Raw genomic sequence first — 12957 nt, 5'->3', positions numbered from 1 at the left:
CTAGGAATAAAGCAACAGTTTCATTGTGCCTACAGACCACAAGCCGCTGGAGTGGTGGAAAGGGCTAATCAGACTCTAAAGACTAAACTCGCTAAACTACAAGCAGACACTGGGGCCACTTGGCTCAAACTCCTGCCTTTAGCACTCTTCCAGCTACGTGCCACCCCCGCAGGAAAAACTCGCCTAAGCCCAGCGGAAATACTATATGGCAGACCCTTTCGAACGCCTTGGGACAGCAGTGTTCCACGGAATGTTCAATTCCATTACATGACTACCGAGATGGCTAATTATATATTAACACTAACTAGAATTTTGAAAGGATTACACTCCCGAGTTCGTGCCACCCAGGAAGAAGTCCCCTCCATTACTCATGACGTCTCCATCAACCCTGGGGATTATGTCCTAATTCGAAATTGGACACGTAAAGGTTTGGAACCTCGATGGGAGGGTCCCCTACAGGTTCTACTCACTACCCCCACTGCAGTAAAAGTGGAGGGCCGGAACGCATGGGTACATATGCACCATTGTAAGTTAATTAAGTATCCATGATGTTCTAAACTTTTCCTTTAAGTCCTAGGAACACGAGTACCAGGATGAGGCCCCTCTTCGCCGTCACAATACTCGCCACCCTGCTCTCTCTCGCTGCATCCGAAAGATGGAGATGCCTGTACGGAAGCCGACACCCACCCATGTGCCGGGAAGGAACCCCACGATGTGGAACAACGACAGATCTCCGATGGATCACCACCGCTATCAGAACCTGCCCGACCACCGTTCCTCCCGACGACCAGAAGCGCCGATTCCTGATTACGTACATGATTCTAATGTACGATCGCCGCACATGCAGGTGGAACCACCGGTGCATCGATAAGGACAGGGTACAAATTTTACCATCAAGGACTACTCACCCCTACTCGCCTTCCAGAAGGAAGCGGGCAACGCACCATGTAACGGCAAATTCATTTCTGTTTATGTCCTATGTCTATGCTAAGAAAGTGGGTGTCTCCTCTTGCTGGATATGTACACAGGTCCCGACCCATGCCCATGGAGGCGTTCCCTTGATATCTGTTCCTTTCTCGATCGAACAGACGGCTGAATGGGTTATATTCCAGAACAGGACAGTAACTAGTCACTCTGCCTTACCAACCAGGGCCTCCAGGTCCTCCTCTGTAAACCACAGGGAAGCAGCCCAAGAATGGCTGAGTGCCGGCTACCCTTTGCGGGATTTTTTTGGTTGGCGACAGCCATCTTACTCAGCAGATCGCAGGGGCGTGGGAGGAGGAGTACCTCCGCCTCGCTCTCATTTCCATCTAAAGTATCCTGAGTGTTATGTGATCATGGAATGATCAAAGGGGGGAATGTAGAAGTGGATTTCATTTGGAACTTCCCTGATAGGGTTAATATAACAGTTCTGAAAAGCTCTGTGAAAGAGATGTCAGAAGGTCATGGGATGGAAAAAGGGGAGTGCGGCTTTAGTACTATTTAATGTTCTGACCCGCATCTGTGAAAGCAGAGAGGTCAAAAAGTCAAAGAATGGAATGAATGGGAAGCGTTACTTTATTGCGGAGATAGCGCAATTAAGCTCGTTTGACCAGTTGAAACAAATAAACATTGGCCATGGGATAAGAAAAACCTTTGTAACAGAATTAATAGTGACTTGTGCTAATGATTATGTCAAAAATAACCTCCCGACCTCGAAGAATAATTCCATATATGTACATGTTCTGGATCCTTGCCAAATCATAGGTGTATCTAGGAATTTAAGGGGACCACCCCTAAGCTGTAACATGTATAAAAATACAGTCCTTATTCTGGGATTTTGGCACTTCTCGAAGGTGGTTACCCGACTGCTTAGAGATTTGTCCCGGCCGTGAATAAACGAATATTCGTTACTGACGTATTCGAGTGTTTTACTTCTGGACTGACGATCAGATACGTGAAAGCGCAATTCACACCAGGACCAGCGCGCAGATTTGGCGAAGAGGAGAGCCGGGTTCAATTGCGTGAAGGCTGCCCTCTTTAACAAGAGGGTGAAGCTTGGAAAGCTGTTCCTAGCCCGCCTCTGGGTGATTCACAACGGCCAAGAACACTTTTTTGGGAAACCAGAGGAGGCGATGGAGTTTTTAAAGAGACAGTGGACTGGGAGGAGAAGGAGGACATTGATCTGTGGAGGAAAAATGAGGAGATATTGGTTTTCTCTGCCCTTTTTTTAATTGCTTTTTGTTTGTTGGTTGTTGGAGAACTTCTCTCCTTTGAGATGTTTTGTTGAGTTCTCTGGGGTGTGGTGTTGTGCGAAGCAAATAATGGCATGATGGGAAAACTAGTCAAGTTTCTTGGTACAATGAAATTTAAACTGACTTCGCATAACCTAAGGCACAAATACAAGCAGAAAAGGTCAACTTGACCCGAAAACTTGCTGACTCTAAACTCGGATAAAACTCAGTCGTCATACCCCAGAGCAGTCTAAATACACAAGATAAGCTAGAACTAGTTTCTTTCGATACTGCTCCGTTTCTTAAACATGCGACCAAAAGACAAGATAATGATATGAGACCCCGAGTCCTCTAAAGGTTAGCAAGGCGACGCCAGTTTTATGATATTGCTTATGTTTTACTTTTGATCAAATTCCTGACCAAGCTGTATTCATGTTATCTTGATTCTATAATGTATAAATATCGTCCTATTTGTCTGTAATAGCGCAGACTTGGAGCAGATCCAGCAGTTTGTATTTGACTGCTTTCCGACTCCAAGTTTCAGCCATTTCTGCATGCAGACAGTTGTAATTCGCAAATAAAGCTTAGTTTTGTTTTCTTAACGAGCGTTGTTGAATCTTTCTATCACAGTCCAGAAGTGGGAAAAATATTAGAAACGACAGGGGGATGTTTGGGAAGCGTGGAGGGTGAGTGCAAATGTTTTCTTATTCCATTGTTATTTGTCTTATGGAGGTGAGTGACAGGGGGGGGGGGCGGAAATCAGTGGGGGAAGGGGGCTTAGGCATCTTGGGCGGGGGTTGCCAGGCTAGCTGCTGGGTGGACTAGTTAATGAGAATGCAGTGGGGGGTGGCCATGTGGTTAGAATTGTAGAGAGGATGCTACTGTTGTTTTCTACTGGGGAAGGGAGTGAGGGGGCTGCTGACTAAGTTGTGATTGCTGTAGCAGAACAAGAAAGGGAGCGGTGACCAACCTGGCCTGGAGGACTGCGTGACACAGGCCGAGAGCCGGTCCATGAAAGGATATGGTTGATCGGCAGGCGGGCGGCGGCGGCGGGGGGGGGGGGGGGGGGGGGGGGGGTGGTGTTGTGCGCCCCTCGACCAGGTTGGTCGCATTGAATGTGAGAGGGTTGATTGGGCCAGTTCAACTGCCGCATGTGTTCGCGCACTTGGGGAGCGTAAAGGCGGTTGTGGCCTTTTTGCAAGAAACATACTAAAAGATTGGAGATCAGACTAGGCTAAGGAAAGGGTGGGTTGGGCAAGTATTTCATTCAGGATTATATCTGAAGATGGGCGGCTGGCTGTGCTGATAAACAAATGGGTGGCATTTGAGGTGGGGAATATTGTGGCAGATTCGGGAGGGAGGTTTGTGATGGCGAGTGGGAAGCTGGGGGAGATGCCGGTGGTTTTGGTAAATAGCAATGCTCCAAACTGTGATGATGTGGAGTTCATGAGGCGGTTGCTGGGGAAGACCCCGGACCTGGACTCGCACCGGTTCATCGTGGACTTTAACACGGCCATTGAACCTGGTTGCGACCTGTCGAGCCCAAGTCATGGAGGGTGTCGGCGGCGGTGGTGCAGGAGCTCATGGAGTGCGTGGGGGGGTGGGGGAGATTTTAGGAGGCCGAGGACAAAGGTTCTTGTACTTCTCCCACATGCAGGGTATACTCTCGGATTGATTTTATACCTTGGTGGACAAGCGCTGCTGGCAGGGTTCGTTGACTTGGGGTAGTCATCGATCGTGGTATTAGACCACGCGCCGCACTAGGTGGTCTTGCAAGTGGACCGGGGGGGGCAGCACCCGCAGTAGAGACTGCACATTGGGTTGTTAATGGCTGAGGGTGTGTGTGAGCACGTGAGGGCGGCCATTCGAAGATACATGGAACTGAACAGTACGGGTGGGGTCTTGGCCGCCACCTTATGAGAGGCGCTGAAGGCAGTGGTTGGGCGGAGTTCATATTAATCAGGGCGCATAGGGAAAAGGTTAACGAACAGACATGACAAGGTTGGTGGAAGAGTATCTGCGGTTGCACAGGAGGTATTCAGAAGCCCTAGAGGCGGGATTGTTGAAGGAGAGGCAGAAGCTTCAGATGGAATTTGGGTGGGTGTCCACAGGGAAGGCAATAGGGCAGTTGCGGAGGGCCAGAGGGGCAGTATATGAGTACGGAGAGAAGGTGAGTAGGATGCTGGCCCGCCAACTCAGGAAGCAGGATGCGGCAAGAGAGATCCGAAGGGTGAAAGACGGGAGGGGGAGAGTGGTACTGGACCTAGTGGGAGTGAATGGGGTATTCGAGGAGTTTTACAGGAGGATCTACAAATTGGAGCTCCTGGCCGGGGGAGGGGGAGATGCGCCGATTCCTCGATGGGTTGGAGTTCCCGTGATGGAGGAGGAACTGGTGGAGGGGCTGGGGGCTCCCATTGGACTGGTGGAAGTGACGGAGGATATGGGGGCTATTCAGGCAGGGAGGTCCCCGGGCCCGGATGGGTTTCCTGTAGAATTTTATGTGGCCCCTGCTGGTGAGGGCATATAATGAGGCGAGGGTAAAGGGGGAGCTCCCCTTACATTGTCGCAGGCGTACATATCCCTGAAATTAAAGAAGGATAAAGATCCGGAGCAGTGTGGGTCCTATCACCTGATATCGTTGCTAAATGTGGATGGCAAACTGCTGACAAAATCACAGGATGTGGAGGTGGCAGTTGCGATAGATGCAGAGAAGGTTTTTGATCGGATGGAATGGGAGTACTTGTGTGAAGTGTTGGGTTCGGGCAGGGATTTGTAGACTGGGTCCGACTGTTGTATAGGGCGCCGGTAGCGAGCGTGCGGACGAACCAGGTGAGCTCGGGGTACTTTGGGCTACACCTTGGGACAAGGCAGGAGTGCCCATTTTCCACATTGCTTTTTGCCTTGGCAATAGCGCATAGGAACTGGAAAGGGGTGTGCAGGGGGAGGGTCGAGCACAGGGTCTCACTCTATGCGGATGACCTTGCTTTATATCGCGGACCACTGGGAAAAGCGGGGGAATTATGAGTGTTTTGGAGGAGTTTGGCAGTTTTTCCAGATATAAGCTAAACATGAGGAAGAGCGAGGTCTTCCCGATTGAGGTCAGGGGGCAGGAGAGGAGATTGGCTGAGCTGCCATTTAAAATGGTTGGGGCAAGCTTCAGATATTTGGGTATCCAGGTGGTGTGGGGACAGGAACAGCTGCACAAATTGAATCAGGCACGGTTGGTGGAAAAGATGAGGCGGGATTTCAAGAGGTGGAATGTGCTGTCACCAACGCCGACGGGGCGGGTGCAAACAGTAAAAATGACAGTGCTGCCGAGGATCTTATTTGTTTTTCAGAACCTCCCGATCTTCGTCCCAAAATCTGCAGGAAAGTTAATGCTTCGATCTTGGGGTTTGTGTGAGCGGGGAAAATCCCACAGGTTAAGAAGATGCTGTTGCAGCAGGCTGGCCTTGCCAAACATAATGAAGATTGCTATGGTGAGGAAGTGGGTATTGGGGGAGGGGTCGGCATGGTGGCGGATGGAGGCGGCCTCTTGCAGGGATACAGTTTAAGGGCATTGATGACGGTACCTCTGCCGCTCTCGCTGGCCAAGTACTCCACGAGCCCTGTGGGTATGGGAACATTGGGGCAGCATCTGAGGTTGGTAGGTACCTCGGTGTGGGCAGCGATTTGTGACAATTGCAGATTTGCACCGGGGAGGTTGGACGTGAGACTTCAGGGTTGGCGACAAGCAGGTTATCGATCAGTTTGGGGACCTGTTTGTGGGGGGCAGCTTTGCGAGTTTAGAGGACTTGGAATATGAGCTGCCCAGTGAGGACCGGTTCCGATACTTACAGGTCCAGGACTTTGTGAGGAAGCAGGTGCTGTCCTTTCCTGATTGCCGCCCCCGGGATTACAGGATAAGGTGGTATTGAAGGGAGGAGTGGGGGAGGGCGAGGTGCCTGAGATCTACAAATGGACTGAGAGAGAGCCCCGATAGGGGAAGTGAAATGGAAATGGGAGGAGTAACTGGAAGGGCGGGGGGTGCGAGGAATGGAGACTGGGTTGTGGGAGGAGGCTCTGAGGAGGGTGAATGCATGCTCGCCATGCGCAAGGCTCAGTCTTATCCAGTTTATTATTTAGAGCACACATGAAGGTGGCCAGGATGAGCAGCTTCTTTGAGGGGGTTGAGGACAGGTGTGGACAGTGCGCAGGGAGACGTGTGAACCATGTTCCCAAGTCTTGGGCATGTCTGTAACTGAAGGGGTTCTGGCAGGGGTTCATGGATGTAATGTCCGAGGTGAAGGTGGTTCCGAAACAAGAAGTGGCAATATTTGGTGTGTCGGAAGATCTGGGAATCCAGGAGGCGAGAGAGGCCGATGTTCTGGTCTTTGCCTCCCTGGTAGCCCGGAGACGGATTTTGCTGGAGTGGATGGACTCAGAGCCACCGAAACCGGGGGTGTGGGTGAGTGACCTGGTGGAGTTCCTAAGGTTGGAGAAAATCAAGTTCGCCTCAAGAGGGTCAGTTGGGGGACAACTGTAGAATATATTTTTCCATTTAAACACAATCGAATTGGACATATTACACTTCTTATTATAATTGACATTAATGAGGCACAACAATATTTTCACACAGTTAAAAGGCGTACCAAAGAATCAATAATATCTTTCAATAATATTTCTACTTGAAATTGCAAATATTCTCAATAGATCAATGTATTTTTGAAAGCAGTTCACTCCTAAAACTATTTAATAGTCGGTACTTACACCTAGCTGATATCAAAATAATTAGATTTTACCTGTTTGCCCGGAGATGGAAAAATTGTCAGAAAAACAAAAATGGGATGTAAGTGTACATTAATTTATAGCTTAATAAACTCTTTATTAACATTTTATAATTAGATATTACATTTATGTCTGAACACATTTACGTAGGAAAATCCCTGTTACAATGTTAGAAAACCAAGAACTTAAGAATGGGAACAAGGGCAGTAGGCCTCACATACACCATGATACCATATCAAGAGGTATTAACAATAAAATGTCAAACACTAACCATCAGTTTTAAAGAAAGAATTATAATGATCAAAGAACGATTGAGAGAGAATTCAACTTAATAATTGGGGGACAACTAGAATATATTTTTCCATTTAAACACAATTGACTTGGACATATTACACTTCTTATTATAATTGACGTTAATGAGGCACAACAATATTTTCACACAGTTAAAAGGCGTACCAAAGAATTAATAATATCTTTCAATAATATTTCTACTTGAAATTGCAAATATTCTCAATAGATCAATGTATTTTTGAAAGCAGGTCACTCCTAAAACTATTTAATAGTCGGTACTTACACCTAGCTGATATCAAAATAATTAGATTTTACCTGTACAAGATCGCTGATCTGGGAGCAATGCATAACCATTACGACAACTGCATTCGTAACTGCCTTCAGAATTTGTGCAGTAAGTTTCACATCCTCCATTCACGATTGTGCATTCATCAATGTCTGTAATAAAAGCCACTAATGTATAAATTTTATAGTCAAGGACAGGTAAAGATTACACTTCTAGATTTGAATCGGTGGCACAACCATATGATAGCAGGTGAGATGAGTAAAATAATAATAAGTTAAAATTTACAGCAGCACTGATAAGGAGCTGGAAAGTAATGACATTACAATCCAGAAAAGCATATTTAATGTTGAGCACCTCCACTCTTTATGCCAGCTTTAGTTGTTTCAAGGCAGTGTCCTGCTATACCCATTTGTTTGTGAAGCAACAAAAACAAAATACAAAAAAGATTAACTAGAGCGGTGAAGTAAACTTGCACAACACTTTGTTCTTTTTTTATAGTCAATTAGTATGAGGTTGGCATGTATTTTCCACCCTGTCCCCAGTGGGAAAAAAAACAATTAATTGATCACTGCAATGTTTACAATTAATTTCATGGTTGTCATGTTTCCCTTTTGCATTGCCTTTTTAGATTGGATTTTCTTGAATTTGCTCCAACATGGACAGGGCGGGACTTACACCAACCACACTGATCCTGTGACTATACATCCCCAGCTTACGGATCGGGGAGGTTATTAGGTAGTGGGTTTACTGCCATTAAGCTGGGGGCCTACCAGAAGCCCTGATAAATTAAAAAATAATAATAATCGCTTATTGTCACAAGTTGGCTTCAATGAAGTTACTGTGAAAATCCCCTAGTCGCCACATTCCGCTGCCTGTTCGGGGAGGCCGGTACAGGAATTGAACCGCGCTGCTGGCCTTGTTCTGCCTTACAAGCCAGCTGTTTAGCCCACTGTGCTAAACCAGCCCACAATGGTAATTCAAGGCAGTAGTATATTGCAACTGTTACTAGAGGATGTGAAGAGTTGGAATGTATAAGGACATTAAGGGTATAAGAAACAGGAGTTAGGCATTCGGTCACTTGAGCCTGCACCATCATTCTATAAGATTATGGCCCATCTGATGTGGTCATAACTCCACTTTCTTGCCCACCCCCTTTAATCCTCCATTTCCTTGCAGAGTATAATCAATGACCCATCTTCCACTGCTCTCTGCAGTAAAGAATTCTAAAGATCTAAGACCTTCAAAGAGAAGCATTCAGGGGGCAGAAGTTCTGCCTGGTGAGAGCTGCTGGTAATCAGAGCGTGGCAGCTCTTTTGAATGACAGTGCCACTGGCGAGATGGTGGTTACTGCCAGTATAACACTCATGGAAAGATGAGGATTGTTGCTGGACGCTGGCTTCAAGGAAGTGATGGTAGGAACGAGGCCATAGGTTGGCAGCAAGGGCAGTGGAACTCGGATTTCCGGTTGCGGCTATGCGGAGCTAAGCCGCACGTTCGGCAGCTCCCGCTTTAATAGGACTTGTGGGCTCTTTTAAGGGCCCCAAACGGCGCTGATTCGACGATTCCCGGTGGATAAAGGGGTCTGAAACAAAACCCCCCGGGATTTATGGTGCAGACTCGGAGTGGGGCGAGGAGAAAAACGGCAGCAGCTCCCCTGGAAAAGCGGGGGAAGGTGGACAAAATGGCGGCCGGTGGAGCCCCTGAGGAGTGGAGGCAGTGGGCGGAGGAGCAGCAAGCGGCCCTTCTGCGCTATTTTACGGAGCCGAAAGGGGAGTTGTTGGAATCCCTGAAGGTGACGACTAATAAGCTGCTGGAGACCCAGACAACCCATGGTGCAGCGATACTCGAGTTGTAGCAGCAGGCCTCTGAGCGCGAGGTTGAGGTTTCAGCCCTCGTGGGGAAGGTGGAGATACACGAGGCGCTTCATAAAAAGTGGCAAGATCGGTTCGAGGAGATGGAGCTTCGGTCACGGAGGAAGAACCTGCGGATCCTGGGCCTCGAGGAGGGGCTGGAGGGGTCGGACCTGCTGGCCTATGTGGCCGTGATGCTGAACTCGCTGGTGGGGGCAGGATCCTTCCATCTGCCCCTGGAGCTGGAGGGGGCCCACAGAGTACTGGCCAGGCGGCCTAAGGCGAATAAGGCGGTGCTGGTGCAGTTCCATCGGTTCAGTGACCGGGAATGTGTTCTGCGATGGGCCAAGAAGGTGAGGAGTAGCAAGTGGGAGAATTCGGTAGTGCGTATCTACCAGGACTGGAGTGCGGAGGTGGCCAAGCGGAGAGCCGGGTTTAACCGGACGAAGGCGGTGCTCCACGGAAAGCAGGTGAAGTTCGGCATGTTGCCGCCTGCGCGCCTGTGGGTCACCTACAAGGACCGGCATTACTACTTTGAGTCCCCGGAGGAAGCGTGGGCCTTTGTGCAGGCTGAAAAGTTGGACTCGAACTAGGGATTGGGGGCTGTGGGAGTTTTTCTATTTCTGTATCACTGTTTATGCTGCTGCTGGTTATTCTGTTTGTTTCTGTTTTTTCTCTCGCTTTCGGACGATGTGGGTTATGGTTTTGTGTTTTAAGGGGGGTATTGGGGTTTGTGGTTGATCTGTGTCTTTGTTTGTACGGAGTTGGTGGATGGGTTGGGACTGCTGTTTGGGAGCTGCATTGGTGGGGTGGGGCAGTGTGAAAGTGCGGGCTTTTCTCTGGTTTCCCGCGCTGCGGGACGAGGGGGGTGGAGCTGGTGGCGAGGGGCGTGGTAATCAGATCCGTTTTCCCGCGCCGAAGCGGTGCCAAGGAGCTGATGCAGGGGAGGAGGGGGGACCTCGTATCGGGAGGGGTCGGAGTTAGGGCGGGAGCTGCCGGGGTCAGCAGAAGTCAGCTGGCTCACGGGAGTACTGTGGAGGGAGCGTCGCGGCTAGGAGGGGTCCTAGCCAGGGGGGGGGGGGGGGGGAGGGGGGGGGGACACCGGGTTGCTACTGAATTGGCCAGGGAGGAGTTGGTGCGGGTCGGGGTGAGGTTCTATCACCGTGGGAAACGGGCCGAATGGGTGCTGGCCAGGGGCGAGCAGTCGATGGGTTATGGCTAGTCGAAGGGGGAGGGGGCGGGGTGCCCCCTGATCCGGCTGATTACGTGGAACGTGAGGGGGTTCAATGGGCCGGTTAAGCGGGCCCGGGTGTTTTCGCATCTGAAGGGGCTGAAGGCGGACGTGGCCATGCTCCAGGAGACCCACCTGAAGGTGGCGGACCAGGTCCGTCTGAGGAAGGGGTGGGTGGGGCAGGTTTTCCATTCAGGGCTCGACTCGAAGAACCGGGGGGTGGCGATCCTGCTGGGGAAGAGGGTGGCGTTTGAGGCGTCTGAGGTTGTGGCTGATAGTGGCGGCAGGGGGAGAGGGTGGTGTTGGTAAATGTGTACGCCCCAAATTGGGATGATGCTGGTTTCATGAGGCGTATGTTGGGCCGCATTCCTGGCCTGGAGGTGGGGGGCTTGATCATGGGGGGGCACTTCAACACAGTGCTGGATCCCCTACTGGATCGCTCTAGTTCAAGGACAGGCAGGAGGCCGGCGGCGGCCAAGGTGTTGAGGGAGTTTATGGACCAGATGGGAGGAGTGGATCCCTGGAGGCTCGGGAGGCCGAGGGCTCGGGAGTACTCTTTTTTCCTCCCATGTGCACAGGGTTTATTCCCGTATTGATTTCTTTGTTTTGAGGAGGGGACTGGTCCCAAGGGTGGAGGAAGCCGAGTATTCGGCTATTGCGATTTCGGACCATGCTCCGCATTGGGTGGATCTGGAGATGGGGGAGGTGCGGGACCAGCGCCCGCTTTGGCGTCTGGATGTGGGGCTGTTGGCTGATGAGGTGTGTAGGAGGGTTCGGGGATGTATCGAGAGGTACCTCGAGGTCAATGATACTGGGGAGGTCCAGGTGGGGATGGTGTGGGAGGCTCTGAAGGCAGTGATTAGGGGGGAGCTGATCTCCATCTGAGCCCATAGGGAGAGGGGGGAGAGGAGGGAGAGGGAGAGACTGGTGGGGGAGCTGTTGAGTGTGGATAGGAGGTACGCGGAGGCCCCGGAGGAGGGATTGCTGGGGGAGCGGCGTAGCCTGCAGGCCAAGTTTGATTTATTGACCACCAGAAAGGCGGAGACACAGTGGAGGAAGGCGCAGGGAGCGGTCTATGAGTATGGAGAGAAGGCGAGCAGGATGCTGGCACATCAGCTTCGTAAGCAGGACGCGGCTAGGAAGATTGGTGGAGTGAAGGATAGGGGTGGGAATGTGGTGCGGCATGGGGCAGAGGTCAATGAGGTCTTTAGAGACTTTTACAGGGAACTGTACCGGTCGGAGCCGCCGGCGGTGTGAGGGGGAACGGAGAGTTTTTTGGACAGGCTGCGATTTCCAAGGGTACAGGAGGAGCAGGTGGAGGGACTGGGGGCGCCGATCAAGTTGGAGGAGCTGGTCAGTGGGGTTGGCCACATGCAGTCGGGGAAGGCGCCGGGACCGGATGGGTTCCTGGTTGAATTTTGTAAGAAATACGCGGACCTGCTGGGCCCCTTGTTGGTTAGGACCTTCAACGAGGCATGGGAGGGGGGTGTTTTGCCCCCGACGATGTCTCAGGCGCTGATTTCCCTGATACTGAAGCGTGATAAGGACCCCTTGCAGTGCGGATCATACAGGCCAATTTCACTGCTGAATGTAGACGCCAAGTTGCTGGCGAAGATCTTGGCCACTAGAATAGAGGGCTGGGTGCCGGGGGTGGTACATGAAGATCAGACGGGTTTTGTGAAGGGGAGGCAGATGAACACTAATGTGTGAAGGCTGCTAAATGTGATAATGATGCCGGCAGCAGAAGGAGGCGGAGATTGTGGTGGCATTGGATGCGGAGAAGGCCTTTAACAGGGTTGAGTGGGGGTACTTCTGGGAGGTGTTGGAGAGGTTCGGGTTTGGGGTGGGGTTTATTAAATGGGTGAGGTTGCTGTACGAGGCCCCGATGGCGAGTGTAGCGACAAATGGGAGGAGGTCCGAGTACTTCAGGCTCCACCGTGGGACGAGGCAGGGGTGCCCCCTGTCCCCCTTGCTTTTTGCGTTGGCAATTGAGCCTCTTGCGATGGCTCTCAGGGAGTCGGGGAGGTGGAGGGGTTTGGTGCGAGGTGGGGAGGAGCACCGACTGTCGCTGTATGCAGACGACTTGCTGTATGTAGCAGACCCGGTGGGGGGAATGCCGGAGGTGATGGAGATCCTTGCTGAGTTTGGGAGTTTCTCGGGTTATAAATTGAACCTGGGCAAGTGTGAGCTGTTTGTCGTACACCCGGGAGATTAGGAGGAGGGCATTGGTAGGCTCCCGCTAAAGAGGGCAATGAGGAGTTTTAAGTACCTGGGGGTTCAGGTGGCTAGGAGCTGGGGGACTCTGCACAAGCTTAATTT

At 50.9% G+C, this 12957-nt stretch overlaps 1 protein-coding gene across 2 annotated transcripts in view; it reads right to left on the bottom strand.

Moving 5' to 3' along the window:
* Positions 1 to 12957, bottom strand: part of LOC119956802 (fibrillin-1-like) — a 622562-nt gene that overhangs the window by 205075 nt on the left and 404530 nt on the right. For both annotated transcript variants that reach the window (XM_038784238.1, XM_038784237.1), the window contains exon 29: positions 7587 to 7709. In XM_038784238.1, the coding sequence (XP_038640166.1) occupies positions 7587 to 7709 (123 nt within the window). The remainder of the gene's footprint in view (positions 1 to 7586; positions 7710 to 12957) is intronic.

This window comes from Scyliorhinus canicula, chromosome 24, assembly GCF_902713615.1.
Source record: "Scyliorhinus canicula chromosome 24, sScyCan1.1, whole genome shotgun sequence".
In the NCBI taxonomy this organism is placed as follows: Eukaryota; Metazoa; Chordata; class Chondrichthyes; order Carcharhiniformes; family Scyliorhinidae; genus Scyliorhinus; species Scyliorhinus canicula.
Note: the sequence above shows the minus strand (reverse complement) of the source record. Positions and strands in the feature narration are given on the sequence as shown.